At 39.1% G+C, this 20,271-nt stretch overlaps 1 protein-coding gene across 1 annotated transcript in view; it reads left to right on the forward strand.

Annotated features, from left to right (window-relative positions):
• Positions 1 to 20,271, forward strand: part of col27a1a (collagen, type XXVII, alpha 1a) — a 172,596-nt gene that overhangs the window by 52,403 nt on the left and 99,922 nt on the right. Inside the window, exons 11-18 of the mRNA XM_052500505.1 lie at positions 1,626 to 1,679; positions 2,328 to 2,372; positions 5,629 to 5,682; positions 5,913 to 5,966; positions 9,337 to 9,390; positions 9,490 to 9,543; positions 11,729 to 11,782; positions 12,150 to 12,194. Of these exons, the coding sequence (XP_052356465.1) occupies positions 1,626 to 1,679; positions 2,328 to 2,372; positions 5,629 to 5,682; positions 5,913 to 5,966; positions 9,337 to 9,390; positions 9,490 to 9,543; positions 11,729 to 11,782; positions 12,150 to 12,194 (414 nt within the window). The remainder of the gene's footprint in view (positions 1 to 1,625; positions 1,680 to 2,327; positions 2,373 to 5,628; positions 5,683 to 5,912; positions 5,967 to 9,336; positions 9,391 to 9,489; positions 9,544 to 11,728; positions 11,783 to 12,149; positions 12,195 to 20,271) is intronic.

Below are 20,271 nucleotides of genomic sequence, written 5' to 3' on the forward strand. Positions count from 1 at the left end.
GACAGTTGCTGTGGCCCATTTGCTAGTGTTTGAATGCTCATAGGTCAACATTATCTGCAGGCCTTCAATCTAGCACAGGATTCTTTCTAATAAGACTCCTTTGTTTCCTTTATAATGACCATCAAAGACTTGGATTATGTCTCCAATTTGAACACACACTGGAGAGAAGGAAAGTAATATTCTTCTCTTCTGTGACACCCAGTTCTGAATCCTAACTGAATGAAACTCAAAAAGCATGCATTCACACGCAGCCACACACACACATACAGATCCAGCTAACGCCATGCTCTCGAAGGCATGAAAATGTAATTAAATTCATCTCCAACCCAATACACCCAATCTATGTCTTTGGTGCTTATACCTAGGAACGGAGGAACAAGCTGGAAGATATTCACTATCATAAGAGTAAAACTTGACAGTGTTTTGAATTGTGAAACACTTCCTGATTTCCTTCCTCAAGGGGTGCATTCCAGGTCACCTACATTGTAATTTTTTTTTTTTTTTTGGGGGGTGATTCAACGTACAATTGTAAGGCAACCAGCTGTGATAGGATTGTGAGTTTTATAGCATATCGCTGAACTAACATACATTCTCAAGTTGAGTTGTATGTTCACTCAACTTTGAATTTTAGGTTGAGTGAACATTCAATTCATCTTGAGAATTTTTTCAACATGATTTGCATATTTCCCAGTGTAAAAGTAATTAAAGTATTTATGACAATATATAACATATATTCAATATATATATAACGTATTCAACTGTTCTGCCTTGTTATTATTCGACCATGCTGGTCATTTATGAACATTTGAACATCTTGGCCATGTTCTGTTATAATCTCCACCCGGCACAGCCAGAAGAGGACTGACCACCCCACATAGCTTGGTTCCTCTCTAGGTTTCTTCCTAGGTTTTGGCCTTTCTAGGGAGTTTTTCCTAGCCACCGTGCTTCTACACCTGCATTGCTTGCTGTTTGGGGTTTTAGGCTGGGTTTCTGTACAGCACTTTGAGATATCAGCTGATGTACGAAGGGCTATATAAATAGGGTTAGGGTTAAATACATTTGATTTGATATCATATGGCCTTTGAGGGCCTAGTTACTGTACAACCTAAAGCAGTGGTCTAAAAGTTGCATTATGCTGGCTTGCAAAGTCATTTGTAATTCCTATTGGAATCCAGTCAGAGTGAGGATATCCAACAATTTGACATTTTTATTATCTCTAACCTACATTGAGAATAACTGCCAGGGTAATTTACATTTGTAATTTTACACAACAAGCTTGTTGAAATTAAGTTCAATTCGAGTAGAGTTTGTTGATTAAATTAACAATTGTAAGGCAACCAGCTGCAATGGGATTGTGCCTTTTCTCAACATTTGGACATGTACTGTAGCAGAACAAACATACAGTGTTGCCTTCCAAAGGCAAACATGAATTTGTAATTTTACTCAACAAGCTTTTTCAAATTCAGCTCACTTCAAGCAGAGTTTGTTGAGTCAACACACTTTAACACATTAGCTCAAAGTCTTGGCCACTTAACTCAGATAATAACATTAGTTAAATTGGCTTTTTACAGACCAGATTATCAGGAGATTAATATGGCTTTGTGTCTCTCTCTTTCTGCCCTCAGGGTGACATGGGACCGAATGGGAAGATGGGCCTTCCAGGACCCAATGGACTGAAGGTGATCTCACACACACACACACACACACACACACACACACACACACACACACACACACACACACACACACACACACACACACACACACACACACACACACACACACACACACACACACACACACACACACACACACACACACACACACACACACACACACACACACACACACACACACACACACACACACACACACACACACACACACACACACACACACACACACACACACACACACACACACACACACACACACACACACACACACACACACACACACACACACACACACACACACACACACACACACACACACAGAGCCTTTGCACCTACCTTACTCCTTTATAACCCCACTAGTGTAGTAGTATACTGTACATCTGGGAAAATATGAGCTTCTGCTCCTGTTAAAGTAGTGAGTTACTGTTGTCCTATTTATACTATATGGAATAATATTGCCAATTAATTAGATGTCTCCGTGTGGAACTTTAACAAACAGTTTATAGCGGTCAGTGCAGTTGTTGACCAGTGCAGCTCCACAATAATATAGTGAATAATACTAAGTTACTGATTTATTGGGATGGGACAGGCCAGACAGGAAAGGGGACAGTTTGATTGGTACTAATCTCTACATGTGTGTGTTTCTTGCAGGGGGTGTCCGGCAACCCAGGGGAACCAGGACTGAAAGGTGATAAGGTGATCTGAATATTCCCGTTATTGGCCTGTGATTGAGCAGCATGTGATGGATAATGCACCCCCCCTCTGGCCAGCTTGTACATAGCATGCTCCGAAGCAGTTACTGTATAAACCGGGCAAGGAGTTTTTCCTGACTGTAATCTGACCACGAAAAACCTCAAGGCCACTCCAGTTTTTTTTTGATCTGGTCAATTCACATCACTCTGTCTTTCCTGGTCAGGACACATGGTCAGGAAGAAACCCCTGGGTCATGTTCATTAGGTCACGCAACAGAATCATTTTTTTCCACAGAAAACTAAAATTATGAGTCCAGGTAATCCCTCCATGTTACATTAAATTGTCTTCTGTTTAGTGCCTAATGAACACAACCCTGGCCTAGTGTAAGTACAAATTAGACTTGCTGCCTTAGTTTAGCACGTAAGGTGATAAACTGATATTTTGGTAGTCACACATGCAAAATTGTTAAAACCAGCATTTTTACAGACATGTTGATTAATCTACATTGTCCTTGTAAAAATAAACTTAATAAAGTAAAGTAAATGTAGGCCATTTATACAGTAAATCAAGGAATCCAACACTCCCCTCCTCCCTGTTCTCTCTTGTTCTTAATTTGGGTGATTCGATCCCTGAATGGTGATTGGCTGACAGCCAATATACCACAGGTATGACAAAACATGTATTTTTACTGCTCTAAGTATGTTAAGGCACCTCAGGTTTGTGATATATGGACAATATACCACTGCTAAGGGCTGTGTCCAGACAATCCGCATTGCGTCGTGCCTAAGAACAGCCCTTATCTGTGGTATATTGGCCATAAACTACACCCTCTCGTGCTGTATTGCTTAAACATGCCCTGGTGAACTCATCTATTGAATTGAGTGTCAGAGACATATGTATGGATGTATGGATAGATCGATGTTACTACATCCATACATTTACTCATTCGGAACAGGTGTATTTTGTATATATATATTATGTGATGGGCAGGTTGGGGAGTAACAGATTACATGTAAGGGATTACAAAAAATGTTAACTGTAATCCGTTACGTTGCCAGCAAAATTATTGTAATCCTTTTACAGATACTTTGAAAAACTAGATTATTACTTTTAAATTCAAAGTCTTTGATACAGCTCTGTTTTCTCAATGACATTCAAATCAACATTAAAAGAAGGCGCAAATGTATGTTTGTTCCACTTGAGCGAGTCTACAGTGGTGTAGTGTACAGCGATACGGATATCACTTATTATTTATATCTACATAGCACATTGATGTGAATCACACTGCTGTTCTCTCATTTAGCTATTTGTGTCTTACGGATTGTGGTTGTTGTGGGTGGCTGTTCACAAATCTAAAAGTACATTTAAACCCAATAATGGTTGAATTCAAGAAGTTTAAGCTGCCTATCAATCATTGTTTTTGAAACCAGTGGACAGCCAATGAAAAATGTGCTTTTGCAACAGCGGCATAGTGCAGATCCCAGCCTATGGAATAAAAGTGGGGATTTTATTGCTCAATCTAATACAAGCTGATAAAAACATATATCCATAGGCCTAATGGACACATGTTCAAACTCGCACACTTTTGATCGACTTAAAGGAGAAATCTGTAGATTCTACATCCATTTTTTGGATTTAAAAATGATATACTGTGTATATACAGTACCAGTCAAGGGTTTGGACACCTACTCATTCAACGTTTTTTCTTTATTTTTACTATTTTCTACATTGTAGAATAATAGTGAAGACATCAAAACTATTAAATAAAACTATGAAATCACACAACATTCCACAGCAATACACCATCTCATCTGGTTTGCACTTAGTGGGACTATAATTTGTTCACCCAACACACCTCCAGGCTGTGTAAGGGCTATTTGACCAAGAAGGAGAGTGATGGAGTGCTGCATCAGATGGCTTGGCCTCCACAATCACCCGGCCTCAACCCAATTGAGATGGTTTGTTATGAGTTGGAACACAGAGTGAAAAAAAAGCAGCCAACAAATGCTCAGCATATATGGGTACTCCTTCAAGACTGTTGGAAAAGCATTCCGGGTGAAGTTGTTTGAGAGAATGCCAAGTGTGTGCAAAGCTGTCATCAAGGCAAATGGTAGCTACTTTGAAGGATCTAAAATCTAAAATATATTTTGATTTGTTTAACACTTTTTTGGTTACAACATGATTCCATGTGTATTATTTCATAGTTTTGATATCTTCACTATTATTCTACAATGTAGAAAATAGTACAAATAAAGAGAAACCTTTGAATGACTAGGTGTGTCTGGTACTGTACTGTATATCCATTGATTCTTTAAGTATATAACTCATGAGCTTAGTTCAACTGTCACACTCCAAGAGAACCCAAAATATAAGCTTGTTTTTCTCCAATGTTTGTAAACATTGTATATGTAAACAATCACAAACATTGTATATGTAAACAAACACTGAAAAGTCCTATTCTTGAAGATGCATTTGTTTACCTTTATTTAAGTAGGCAAGTAAGTTAAGAGCAAATTCTTATTTACAACGATGGCCTATCCCCCCCGGCCAAATTCTCCCCTAACCCGGACAGCACTGGGCCAATTGTGCGCTGCCCTATGGGACTCCCAATCACAGTCGGTTGTGACAGTCTGGGAACAAACCAGGGTCTGTAGCGACGCCTCTAGCACTGCAATGCAGTGCCTTAGACCACTGCGCCACTCAGAGGGATATAACATTCATTGAAATGACTGGAATTCTGATAGACTTTAGTTTTTAATGTAAATATATAATTTAATCATATTATTATATGGAGTAGAAAGTGATGGGTTAGAAGAAGCCTACTTGACCAACCATAAATTAAAATGTAACATCCATATATGGCCAGCTAAGTAAACTTTAACATTTATCTATCCTGCAATAGATGTCGTTCAATTGGTAATATTTTTGTCTTCTTCTAATGCCTCTTATGGGGAAAGTAATCTAAAAGTAACTGAATGTAATCAGAATTCATTACTGAGTGTGGTTTATCCAAAAGTTACGTTACAGATTACAGTATTGGACAGGTAACTACTAACTGTAACAGATTACATTTAGAAAGTAACCTACCCAACCCTAGTGAGCGGGTATAGTGAATGAATGCTAATCTTTGCAAAGTTATAATGAGTATTGTCTTGTAGTTAATTGTTGAATGTGTGCAATAGAGCGCAGACATTTCACCTTTTGCTAATGGTGTTCTCTCTTTCCCCCTCCATTCTTTCACTTCCTCCAACCGCATTAGGGTGAAATTGGGCTTCATGGACAGCAGGGAATGATCGGGTTCCAAGGAGACAAGGTAGAACCCCAACCCCCCAGGTTAACCCTTTAATTTCCTCTCTGCTGACCTCCAACTGCCCAAGCAAATGTACACACTCACACAGAGCCTTGGCCTTGGAGATGTTAACCAAAGTCATGCATGTCTAACGGCTGGTGAAGTTCCCATCAATCTCATTGGATATAATGCTTTCAGTGTTGTTCTGTTGCTGCTGAGATTACTAAGATCATTGGGGTCTGTGTATCTAACAGGGTGTTCAGGGTACTCCAGGATTGCCAGGTACCAGAGGAAAACCAGGACTTCAGGTGAGTTCTCCCGCTATGAATTGCATTGGGATAAGGATTTTAGTTTGCCCATGCAAAATGCATCATCACCATTTTTGCTCTGTACTGAAAGTGCTCGAGCTTGAAAACTTGACTGGTGATATGCACAATTCCTTGAAGATGTTATTAACAGTGGGCTAATTAACAAAATAGAGATGCCATATCTTAATTTAAGCCAGTTTCACATGACGTTTTAGTAGACACTCTTGTCCAGTTGGACTTAGAGTAGTGAGAGCATACATTTTCATGCTTTCTCGTATTGGTCCCCCGTGGGAGTCCAACCCACAACCATGCTCCACCAACTGAGCAACTGCCACATGTGGCAGGAAAATAATCATGCAGCAACAGTAAATGTGAATTGTAACTTGGCTTTTAGTTGCTGGTCCAAAATTCCTCTAATGCATATTGTATGAGATGTTTGATGTTGCGTTCATATATTTGGCAAGCGTGGTAAGGAGTACAGAAGCAGCTCAACCTAGAGCGATGTGTTCAATTTGTCCTGATGGTCGCGCTGTGGGGCCAGTGTGTGTGTGTTTATGAGTAGTCTAGAGGAAAAAGAAACGCACACTTATTTAGGCGAGGTGCTGTCTAGCGGAGTGGAAAACTTAAAATAAAGGAGAGCCTCACACTCTATGCAAAAATGTAATGTCCAACGTTTCGACAGGCAAGCTGTCTTCATCAGGGTAATGAGTAGTGTTTATGAGTAGTGAAGATGAAGAAGATGAAGATGTGCATCAGGGGTATTGATAGTGTTTCACGATTAAAACATTTCACAAACATAAATATGAATGTACAGTGCATTCGGAAAGTATTCAGACCCCTTCACTTTTTCCACATTTTGTTACGTTACAGCCTTACTCTAAAATGGATCAAATAAAATAAATCCTCAACAATCTACACACGATACTCCATAATGACAAAGCAAAAGCTTTTTTTTTTTTTTTTAATCTTTGCAAATGTATTAAAAATAAAAAAAACAGACACCTTATTTAAATAAGTATTCAGACCCATTGCTATGAGTATCGAAATTCAGCTCAGGTGCATCCTGTTTCCATTGATCATCCTTGAGCTGTTTCTACAACTTCATTGAGTCCACCCTTGGTAAATTCAATTTTTTGGACATGATTTGTAAAGGCACACACCTGTCTATATAAGGTCCAACAGTTGACAGTGCATGTCAGAACAAAGAAAAAGCCATGAGGTCGAAGGAATTGTCCGCAGAGGGGTTGGGTTAAATGCAGAAGAAACATTTCAGTTGAAGGCATTCAGTTTTACAACTGACTAGGTATCCCCCTTTCCCCTTAGTGCTCCGAGACATGATTGTATCGAGGCACAGGTCTGGGGAAGGGTACCAAAAACTTTCTGCAGCATTGAAGGTCCCCAAAAACGCAGTGGCCTCCATCATTCTTAAATGGAAAAAGTTTGGAACCACCAAGACTCTGACTAGAGCTGGCCGCTTGGCCAAACTGAGAAATCGGGGGAGAAGGGCCTTCGAAGAAAAACCAAGAACCCAATGGTCACTCTGACAAAGCTTCAGAGTTCTTCTGTGGAGATGGGAGAACCTTGCAGAAGGACAACCATCTCTGCAGCACTCCACAAATCAGGCATTTTTCGTAGAGTGGCCAGACAGAAGCCACTCCTCAGTAAAAGGGACATGACAGCCTGATTGGAGTTTGCTAAAAGGCCCATAAAGGACTCTCAGACCATGAGAACAAGATTCTAAGATCTGATGAAACCAAGATTTAACTATTTGGCCTGAATGCCAAGCGTCACGTCTGGAGGAAACCAGGCACAATAACATCCCTACGGTGAAGCATTGTGGTCGCAGCATCATGTTGTGGGTGTGTTCTTCAGCGGCAGGGAGTGGGAGACCAGTCAGGGGAAAGGTGAACAAAGCAAAATATAGAGAGATCCTTGATGAAAACCTGCTCCAGAGTGCTCAGGACTTCAGACTGGGGCGAAGGTTCACCTTCCTACAGGACAATGACCCTAATCACACAGCCAAGACAACACATGATTGGCTTAGGGACAAGCCTCTGAATATCTTTGAGTGGCCCAGCCAGAGCCCGAACTTGAACCCGTTCAAACATCTCTGGAGAGACCTGAAAATAGCTGTGCAGCGACGCTCCCCATCCAACCTGACATAACTTGAGAGGATCTGCAGAGAAGAAATGGTTGAAACTCCCCAAATACAGGTGTGCCAAGCTTGTAGCATCATACCATGAAGGCTCAAGGCTGTAATTGCTGTCAAAGGTGCTTTAACAAAGTACTGAGTAAAGGGTTCCGAATGCTCATGTAAATGTGATATTTCCGGTTTTTATTTGTAATGAATTTGCAAAAAATTTGAAATACCTGTTTTTGCATTGTCATTCTGGTGTATTGTGTGTAGATTGAGATTTTTTTTTTAATCCGTTTTAAAATAAGGCTGTAATGTAACAAAATGTGGGAAAAAGTTAAAGGGTCTGAATACTTTCTAAGTGTGAAACATTTAATTGTCAAACACTATAAATATGCCTGATGCACCTCTTCAGGTACTACTAACACTTTTGCCATCTTATAGCAACTACTCAAATCACTTCAACAGTTACCAACAATGAATAACATATAACCTAGCTTGAACCCCGTCAACACTGCTTGCAGGTTTAATTATTATAATTATTCCTTTTGTTCCATAAGGCAACATTAAAAGGCAAATTCCTGGTGAGGCCTAGGAGGGTGGGACCCCTTGTATGATGGTAAAAGGCCATTGGCCACACCCTCACACGTAATGCCATGCAAATTGGCCACATGGTGGTGCTATAACAATAAATGTAACAGACACGTGCCATGACACGATGACGCTATAACAAGCACATGTTGCTATCTCTATATGTTTATATCCCTTGATCTGTTTGACTTCGAATGATGATATTTGGCACACATGCTAAGGGCTATGAGTCTAGCTAATCTGTAAAGTATGGTTAAGTTTAGCCGTATGGGGGGGCTGTTGGAGGCTGTTGGACAGGAACAATCATTAATGCAAGCACATTGGCTTATTGTGGGCATATTGTTTGAGCAAGAGGCTTGGAAAATATTTTTTGAATATGTGCATCCGTAGACGCCATGTACCAAATGTGGCACTGATCAGTCGAGCGGTTCTGGAGAAGAAGACATTTAAAGTAGTCTATATCATAAATAATTGTCTAAAATATTGTATGATCTGTTTAATTTTTAGTTGTGATATTTGGCAAGCATGGTAAGGAGTACAGAAGTAGTACATCCTTGGGCAATATGTCAAATTTGTGCTGATGGTGGCACAGTGGGCCCACTGCTTGCAGCTTTCATTTTCCTTGCATTTCCCTCCTACTCCCAGGGCAGGCCAGGAGAGAGAGGGTCTGATGGAGTACCTGGCCTTCCAGGAGCAGAGGTAACCACTTACAGTATATATGCACAAATGCATGTACACACACACACAAGTACACACAACAACAACATAAATATGTTCCCTTTTCTCTCTAAATCACAGGGTTTCCCTGGAGACATGGGGCCTCCTGGAGAGAATGGCTTAGAAGGCCCAAATGTGAGTAAATCACTTTTGTTCTTTTTGGGATCTGTTGAATGTTGGTATGACCCACATGAAAAAATACTAATGCATACTATGGTATAAGTACTGTAGTATTACTGTATTTATATACTATAATATTTACTTTAGTGTTTTTGCAGACTTTACTGAAGCCTAGTATTGTTTTTGCAAACATTTTGCAGACAGTTTACTAAAGTACAAATACTGCAGTATTACCATAGTTTAAAAAAACAGTAATAATATTTCAGTCATAACTGTAGTATTTACTATTGTGTTTTATTATATTTGACATAGAAGTGGGGGCTTCCACAAATACTAAAAGAGCAAACTTTCCATAACCTGTTAGTAGGTAGGACTGCAGTCTGAACAGCTTGTTCAGCGCTTCTGCTCTTTTCTGTAACCTGTATGGAACACAATATATGTTCTATACTCAACGTTGGGTAGGTTACTTTTACCTGTCCACAATTGTAATCAGTAAGGTAACTTTTGGATTACCCAAACTCAATAACATAATCTGATTACATTCAAAAACGTTTAGATTACTTTCCCATTAAGAGGCATTAGAAGACAACAATTTGTGTTACCAATTGAACAACATCTTTTGCATATTAAATCATTGTTAAATTTACGTAGCTGGCCATTTATGGATGTTACATTTTACTTTATGGTTTGTTTATGTATGCTTCTTCTAACCCATTGCTTTCTACTTCATATAATAATATGTTTAAATTATATCTTTACATTAATATATGTAATTTATAAATCCAAAAATGGATGTAGAAACTCCAGATTACTCCTGGAGATCAAAAGTCTGCAAGTTGGAGCATGTGTCCATTAGGCCTATGGATATATATTTTTTATCAGCATGAATTAGATTGAGCGATAAAAGACCCACTTTTATTCCATAGGCTGGGATCTGCACCATGCAGCTGTTGCAAGAGTGCATTTTCACTGGCTGTCCACTGGTTTCAAAAGAATGATTGATAGGCAGCTTAAACTTCTTGAATTCAACCATTATTGGGTTCAAATACATATTTAGATTTGTGAACAGCCATCAACAACAACCACAATCCGTAAGACACAAATAGCTAAATGAGAAAGCAGCAGTGTGATTCACATCAATGCGCGATGTAGATATCAATAATAAGTCATTTCCTTATCGCCATAGATGTTTGATACTCTTTGGATGCCGACAGCAGTCGCACCATTGGAAGACATATTTCTAAATCCTCATAGCGTGGAACTGAGAAAAATGACTTTTATTTACTTTGGTTTCACAGTAACTTTATGCAGTTACTGCTAACATGACCCCGATTTTCTCCAAAACACAATACAATAGAGGCAGGATACTTGTCCATGTGATTAAGTATGTATTTAATGTAACTCATTTCCGACCTAAATAGCAGTTACTGCCTTTTTGCTTGGTAGAGCAATACAGTTATCTACAGTTTATTACAGAATTGCATTTTTTAGATGCACTTTTAACTGACTAAAACCAAATTGAAACGGTCTAGAAATTGTAATGGGCCTACATTTATACAATTTACTGAATGTGTCCAGCTCGCTAATAATCACCGAAAGTAAAGCTAGATAGTCAGGAAGTATGGAAAATTGCAATAATGTTGGATATTTTACTTTTTTACTTTTTATTTAAACTAGGCAAGTCAGTTAAGAACAAATTATTATTTTCAATGACGGCCTAGGAACAGTGAGAACTGCCTTGTTCAGGGGCAGATTTTTACCTCGAAAGCTCGGGGATTCAATCTTGCAACCTTTCGGTAACAAGTCCAACGCTCTAACCACTAGGCTACCTGCTGCCCCAGGATAGAGGATTATATTACGCAAATGTTTATGCCGAGGTAATATAACACATTTTCAGTGCGGCCCGACGGACCTTGTTGAAGACCAAATGCGGCCCCGAGGGCAAAATTAGTTTGGCACCCCTGTTCTATAGTAAGAACTACACGATCAACGTATAGTAAGAACAACACGATTGGATACTACAGTGTGGAGTATAGTATCTACAGTATGCTACAGAAATCTATAGAATTATCGAGTAAGTACTGTAGTATTCTTTCATGGGGGGGGAGACACAGTGGGTGATGAGCATGAAGAAAGTGCCTGCTTTTGGTTGTGATACTGCACATTCTGCCTTTGTAAAATGTTTTGTAATGTCCTGCAGGGAAAGCCCGGAGTGAGGGGGTTGCCTGGTCCTAGAGGGGTGCCCGGGCTAGAGGTATGATATGATACAGCAGCTTGTTTTATGTCAGGGGTGGACAACCCCTGTCCATGAGTTCTGCTGTTCCAGTGGTTTTTATTGCTCTCTGTGGTGCTCTCTGACCCTGTTGCTGATTGGCTTGGGTCATGTTCAGTAGTCACAAAACGCTGCAAGGACTGGAGTTGTGCAAAACTGCTCCTGAAACAACCGCGAGGACAACCAGCTCCATATACATGTTGTGTCCTATTTATAATGCACTTCTTTTCACCGAGGACGTATGTCACAAGTAATGCACTATGTAGAGAATATTGTCCCATTTGGGTTGCAGCCACAGTGTTTCATTTTAATAAAAGATAAATGCTAATGCCATTATCACTGTTTTCAGGGAGTTGAGGGCCCGCTTGGACCACTGGGTCTGACAGGAGTGGAGGTGAGTGGTGATTGGATGAAGATGAGAAACGGGAAGTGAAGATAGCGGGGATCATTGTGGCTGCCTGTTTTAATTTTAACTGAGCTTTTTATCTCAGCATAGCCCCTCTGGCTCCTGTAACTCACACTCACTTCTCACTACGCTATGGAATAAATATGTGCATGTGCCTTCGGAAAGTATTCAGACCCCTTGACTTTTTACACATTTGTGACCCGTTTCAGGAAACTAGACATATGTCGCTGGTCACTACTTTAAAAAAAAGCCGTTTGAACGAAAATGATAAAACAAATCTATAAAATCTAAATCTAACCTATAAAAAAGAATATATGAAAATAGAACAATGAGGCAAATAATTCTGCTAAAAACAACCTGGTTAGATTTAAGCTCTACCTTTTATTGGCATTCTTTAGTGTGGCAGTAGGACAGGTGGGAAATAATTTAGCTTATTTAGCCTTAGCTTAGTCAAATCATCGTTAACAGTTGAAAATAAATTTAAAAAAAGGTTAAGACTGCGTTCTGAAGGTGTTCGACTGAATACAGTCGAGCTTGTAGGTGAAATGAGTCCTGTAACTTATCATTACGTCGTAGGAAAGCCGTTTGAACGTTACATTTTATTTATATCTAAATGCGTTTTTTGGCAGAAATGCCTTCTCGAACATTTGAACTTTCATGTGCCTTAAAACTTGTTAAGGATATGGGGCAGTATTTCCCCTTTGGATGAATTGCGTGCCCATCGTGAACTGCATCAAAATCTGTCCTAAATTGCTAATATATGCTTATTATTTGAAGCTTCTAAAATCGTTTGAATTATGTCTGTGAGTATAACAGAACTCACAGGGCAGGCAATCTTCCAAACTAGTTTTGGAATCCTGAAAGTTGGGGCAACTTTGACGTCATCGCCCCCTCCCTTCCCAACAAGTTATGGATCGGGAAACATTTCCTATGTCTTCCACTAGATGTCCTCATTCAGTAGAAAGTGTAATGGAACATTTGCTGTGAACTTTGACCTAATGGGAAGGAAAGCGCTACAGTGTCGCAAAAGAGTCACGTGCTTGAAGGCGCGTATGCGTTTGGAGTGCTTTGTCTGTTCCAATCAGCCCGAGATGAACTAGGATTGCCCGGTTTGAATGCTATTCGTTTTGTACGTTTATAACATCCTGAAGATTGATTCTGCACTTAGTTTGACCAGTTTCATCAACCTGTAATATGTCATTTGGAAGTTTTGATGCAAAATTGTCCTGGACCAGAAGTCATTTTTGGGGCATTTGAGCTGAAAGTGGTAGCAGATGCTGCTACATGGACAATAGAATTGAACATTATGAAACAAAACGATTTATTGTTGGAGTAGGACTCCTTGCACTACATTCTGATCGAAGACCATCAAAGGTAAGGGAATATTTATGTTGTAATTTTGTATTTCTGTTGACTCCAACATAGCGGAGAAATATTGTTACGTCTGAGCGCTGTCTCAGATTATTGCAATGTTAGGCTTTTTCTGTAACGTTAAAAAGAAATGTGACACAGCGGTTGCATTAAGAACCAGTGTATCTTTTTAATTATATGTAGAACATGTATCTTTAGTCAAAGTTTATGATTACTATTTCTGTTATCTGGCGTAGCTTTCTATAATTCCTCAGGACATTTTGGAGAATTTTCTGAACATGGCGTCAATGTAAACCGAGATGTATGGATATAAAATGCATATTCTCGAACAAAACATAAATGTACTGTGTAACATGTCATATGACTGTCATCTGATGAAGATTTTCAAGAGGTTAGTGAATTATTAATTTTTTTTATCCTGCTTTTTGTCATATTATCTTTTGTGGTACAAAATGGCTACGTTTTCTCTTTGTTTTGGTGGTGGTCTAACATAAATATATGCTGTGTTTTCGCCGTAAAACATTTTACAAATCTGACACGCTGGGTAGATGAACAAGGTGTTTATCTTTCATATTTCTAAGAATATTTTTGCATTCCCCGCGCCACCGTTTCAGCTGAACGGGTGGGGTGTTTAACCTCTTGGGGATAGTGAGACGCTAGCGTCTCAAGTGGCGAATAGCCTCGAAATGCAGAGCGCCAAATTCAAATAAAACGCTTTAAAATTCAAACTTTCATTAAATCACACATGCAGGATACTCAATTAAAGCTACACTCATTGTGAATCCAGCCAGCATGTCAGATTTTTAAAATGCTTTTCGGCGAAAGCATGAGAAGCTGTTATCTGATAGCATGCACCCACCTGAACCAGTTGTAAACAAAATAACTAGCGTAGCAGGCGCTACACAAAACGCTGAAATAAAATATAAAACATGCATTACCTTTGACGAGCTTCCTTGTTGGCACTCCAATATGTCCCATAAACATCACAATTGGTCCTTTTTTTTTATTAATTCCTTCCATGTATACCCAAAATGTCCATTTATGAAGCAGGTTTGATCCGGAAAAAAACAGCTTGCCAAAACACAACGTCACTACAAAACATTTCAAAAGTTGCCTATAAACTTTGCCAAAATATTTCAAACTACTTTTGTAATACAACTTTAGCTATTTTTAAACGTTAATAACCGATCAAATTGTAGACGGGGCAATCTCTATTCAATAGAGCAAGTAAACAAAACATGCACCTTTTTCCCTCTTGCGTAACTCTCAACAGTGTAACGTTGTTCCAGGATGTGCCTCTTCTTCGTTGCACCAATGATTAACTTTAACCCAATTCCAAAGCCTCGTGACATCCCGTGGAAGTCGTAGGAACTGTAAAATGGTCGCTATCAAATATCCCTTGGCAAAGACAACGGACGGGAACGGTCAGAGGCAAAAAATATATATAATTTTGAACAGTTTTTCCTCAGGGTTTTGCCTGCTACTTAAGTTCTGTTATAGTCACAGACATGATTGAACCAGTTTTAGAAACTTCAGAGTGTTTTCTATCCACACCTACTAATCATATGCATATAATATATTCCTGGCATGAGTAGCAGGAAGTTGAAATTGTGCACGCTATTTATCCAAAAGTGGAAATGCTGCCCCATATCCTTAAGGTTAAAGAACACCCTCTGTTTGACAGGTAACTCTTTATCCACAATATAGCAGGGGGTGTATAGCCGTAACACATACGTTTTTCCAGCAGCAGACTGATCGATAATGTCAAAATCTACAATGAAGTCTAACAAAACAGCCCCCACAATCTTTTTGTCATATATTTTTCTCAGCCAATCATCAGTCATTTGTGTAAATGCTATGCTTGTTGAATATCCTTCCCTGTTAGCGTGCTGAAAGTCCGTTGTCAATTAGTTTACTGTGAAATATCTGGTGAAACACAATTTTTTCCAAAAGTTTACTAAGGGTTGGTAACAGGCTGATTGGTCAGCTGTTTGAGCCAGGTAGCGGTAGCGGAATGACGTTCGGCTCCCTCCAGGCCTGAGGGCACACACTTTCTAATAGGCTTAAATTGAAGATATGGCAAATAGGAATGGCAATATCGTCCGCTATTATCCTCAGTAATTTCACATCCAAGTTGTCAGACCCCGGTGGCTTGTCATTGTTGATAGACAACAATACTTTTTTCAGCTCTTCCACACTCACTTTAATGAACTAAAAATGACATAATTACCAAATAAAGGTGTGCCAAGCTTGTAGCAACATTTCCAAGAAGACTCAAGGCTGTAATCGCTGCCAAATGTGCTTCAACAAGGTACTTAGTGAAGGATATGAATACCTATATAAATGTCATATTTCAGTTTTTTATTTTTAATACAATTTGAGAATAAAACATTTATTTAAATGTGGACAAAATGTGGAAAAAGTCAAGGGGTCTGAATACTTTTCAAATGCACTGTATGTCTGTGCATCAGGGTTGGGGTCAATTACATTTAAATTCCAGTCAATTCAGGAAGTACTGAAATTCCAATTCTCTTCAATGCTTTTCAATTAGGAACATTTGGAATGGGGTCAATTCCATTTCAAGTCAGAAAGTAGACCCAAACTCTTGTGTGCATTTGTAAATGTACAGATTTGTGTTATTGATAAAGTTAGCACTCTAAATGCATCTTGATGTTATTCTACTTGTCTTTTATGCTGAGTCTCTGAGCTCTGATGTTGTCCAGACCGTCTTCATTCTGGGTGTTTAATCTTGTGTTACACTGAATTTGCTCTGCAGAAGTAGAGTAAAGGTAATCTATACCCACTCACATACTCAGTCCTACAGGCTAATTCACATTCAGCTGAAAAGCCTGTAGTTCTGAGAACAACGGAACACTGGCTTCATGTCAGCAGCTCTGCAGCATCTGCCCAGTTATGTATCACAGAGGAGCTGGCACATAGAACCAGGTCTGAGCTGTATAGACTGAGTTGAAACCGTGTGCAACTGACTTTGGACTCCAGTGGAACTGAGATCAGACAATATGATTTAGGTGATTAGCTGAGTCAAGTGTGTTAGTGCTCGACTGAACCATACGACTGCACACCTGTAGCTCTTAAAGTTTATGAACACCGCAGTGTAGGTTGACTGACCAGGTTACAGGTTTCTCATACTCAATGTAGCCTAACAGGTAAGAGAATTGGGCAAGTAACGAAGGGCTGCTGGTTGGAATCACCGAGCCGGCTAGGTGAAAAAATCTATCGATGTGCCCTCAAGCAAGGCCCTTAAATATAAGGTGGTGATAATTGCTATGTCCATTGCCCTGTTTTAAGATAGACTCAAATTAATCAAATGTTCTTCATTATTAATGTGCACAGGTATAAACGGTACAGTGAGTTTCAATATCAAGAATCAAATGCCAAATATGAAGTACAAAAAAACAAGTAGATACAAAAGTACAATATAAAAAGTAATAAACTAGTTATGAGAAATGTACACAATAGAATATACAGCATGATAAACATTTGTAAATCGCTCTGGATAAGAGCGTCTGCTAAATGACTTAAATGTAAATGTAAATGTAATAAAATGTATGGAAGTAGTAAAGTGAGAAGTGACTTGGTATAACAGCTTAAATAAATAGTACTAATAAAAAGTAACTTCTTCCGGTACCTGTGATACAAATTGTACGTCTTTCTGAAACACAAGTAAACAAAGAATTTGACGGTTTAATGTGGTCTAATTGTAGACATGACATGTTGCCATGTTTCCCTCTCAACCATTGTTCTTACAGTGCATGGTATCTTATTCCTTTCCCTTTCTTTTCCATCTTTGTTCTCTCTCTTCTTGTCTATTAGGCCCCTTTTGTTTGTCTGTCTCTCTATAGTCTCTCTTTCCCATCCTGTCTCTCTCTAAATCTCAGGGGAAGTGGTGTTTGTCTCGTCCTCTCCCTATGAGTGATCTCTGGCCAGGTGCCACAGTGCTTTGCGCATGTGCTTCACTCAACCATCTGTCTGCTTTCCTCAGTACTCTCTGGTTCACTTTCTCTCTCGAGCGACTGTGGTCAACCCAAGAGGAACGTGTTGTGACTTTACTTTCATTCATCTGATGACTGTTATTTATTTAATCAACTAACTATGTTTAATTGTTACCCGATTAAATTAATCATGTAACAATGAACTCATTAGGATTTGGCTTAACACAGAAGAGGTTGTTTTATCATCTTTCGAATTAAACCCTAGAAGGTATATACAGTTGAAGTTGGAAGTTTACATACACCTTAGCCAAATACATTTCAACTCAGTTTTTCACAATTCCTGACATTTAATCCTAATAAAATAGCTTGACTTTGTCCTTAAGCCATTTTGCAACAACTTTGGAAGTATGCTTGGGGTCATTGAACATTTGAAAGACCCATTTGCGACCAAGCTTTAACTTTCTGGCTGATGTCTTGAGATGTTGCTTCAATATAGCCACATAATTTTCCAGCCTCATGATGCCATCTATTTTGTGAAGTGCACCAGTCCTCCTGCAGCAAAGCACCCCCAAACCATTTCTATTTTTGTTTCATCAGACCAGAGGACATTTGTCCAAAAAGTATGATCTTTGTCCCCATGTGCTGTTGCAAACCGTAGTCTGGCTTTTTTTATGGCAGTTTTGGAGCAGTGGTTTCTTCCTTGCTGAGCGGCCTTTCAGGTTATGTCGATATAGGACTTGTTTTAACTGTGGATGTAGTTACTTTTGTACCTGTTTCCGGCAACATCTTCACAGGGTCCTCTGCTGTAGTTCTTGAATTGATTTGCACTTTTCACACCAAAGTACTTCCATCTCTAGGAACGCGTCTCCTTTCTGAGTGGTATGACGGCTGCGTAGTCCCATGGTGTTTATATTGGGTACTATTGTTTGTACAAATGAACATGATAACTTCATGTGTTTGGAAATTGCTCCCAAGGATGAACCAGACTAGTGGTGGTCTACAATTATATTTCTGGGGTCTTGTCTGATTTCTTTTGATTTTCCCATGATGTCAATCAAAGAGGCACCGAGTTTGAAGGTAGGCCTTGAAATACATCTAATTGACGCACATGATGTCAATTAGCCTATCAGGAGCTTCTAAGGCCATTACATCATTTTCTGGAATTTTCAAAGCTCTTTAAAGGCACTGTCAACTTAGTGTATGTAGACTTCTGACCCACTTGAATTGTGATACTGTAACGTTGTTCGTTTGTTGAAGGAGAGTCAGACCAAAATGCAGCGTGGTGGTTACTCATGTTCTTTAATGACGAATAGCGAATACATGAAATAACTATACAAATACAAAAACAACAAACAGAACGTGAAAACTATACAGCCTATCTGGTGAACACTAACACAGAGACAGGAACAATCACCCACAAAATACACAGTGAAACCCAGGCTACCTAAATATGGTTCCCAATCAGAGACAACGAGAATCACCTGACTCTGATTGAGAACAGCCTCAGGCAGCCAAGCCTATGCTAGACACACCCCTAATCAACCACAATCCCAATGCCTACAAAAACCCCAATACGACAACACAATAAACCCATGTCACACCCTGGCCTGAACAAATAATTAAAGAAAACACAAAATACTAAGACCAAGGCGTGACAGATACAGTGAAATAATCTGTCTGTAAACAATTGTTGGAAAAATTACTTGTCATGCACAAAGTAGATGTCCTCACCGACTTGCCAAAACTATAGTTTATCAATACATTTGTGGAGTGGTTTAAAAACGGGTTCAATGACTCCAACCTAAGTGTATGTAAACTTCCGATTTCAACTATCTATTACATTAATAAACAGTGGTCTTATTAATCATTACCTCTTATCATATCATCATTCTAAACAGTTGTAACCTCATGCGTCTGCATCCAACCTTACTTATGATTCAGTACTACACAAACTGGTTCAATAATTTATTTACTAGCTAACTAAATGGGAAAACAGGATAACATACACACTTAATACATGAGAAAACAGTCCCTAGCGGACTGTTTAAAATATGGCAGCTTGTTACTCAGCAAATGAAGAGGGGTGGGGAAGAGAGGGAGAAAAAGGGACACTTATCGTTTATTAATGTTTGTGCGAGTCGCAAACATTAAGGCCATGAATGAGCGAGTCACTCAGCTTTATGTAGGTGCCGGGCTATATGACTGTGCCATCAACTTGTTAATATATAACGTTATTTTGGAGGTTATTTCATTTTTACAGAAAACAAAAGTGAGCGATTGTAATCTGAATAAAAGCCAAAATAATATTTGTAAAGGCCAAAACATTTGTTTCTGTTTTTAGGGGGAGAGAAACACTGGGCCAATTGTGCGCCGCCCTATGGGACTCCCAATCACAGTCGGATGTGATACATAATAATAATAATCATTTTTGTTGTATTATTTGTTTGTCTTTTCTGGTGGATTAAACTGAAATTGCAACCAATCACGGCCGGTTGTGATATAGCCAACCTAACTAAGAAATACATTTGACAATATAATTCTCCCTAACCTCCTTCTAGGCAAGTCTATTGTCCAGCTACCTGCTGGTAGCCATAATGGTGCTGTAGAACGTGTGTTTTGAAAGAGTATTTTCCAGTAAGCAACTAGTAATTCATTATGGATCCATAACTAAATAAACATCGTCATTTTTAAAGAGTATTTGTATCATTATTGTATTAACGAAAGCATAAAGATGCCATTAT

This window comes from Oncorhynchus keta, unplaced genomic scaffold (assembly GCF_023373465.1).
Source record: "Oncorhynchus keta strain PuntledgeMale-10-30-2019 unplaced genomic scaffold, Oket_V2 Un_contig_1083_pilon_pilon, whole genome shotgun sequence".
Lineage (NCBI taxonomy): Eukaryota > Metazoa > Chordata > Actinopteri > Salmoniformes > Salmonidae > Oncorhynchus > Oncorhynchus keta.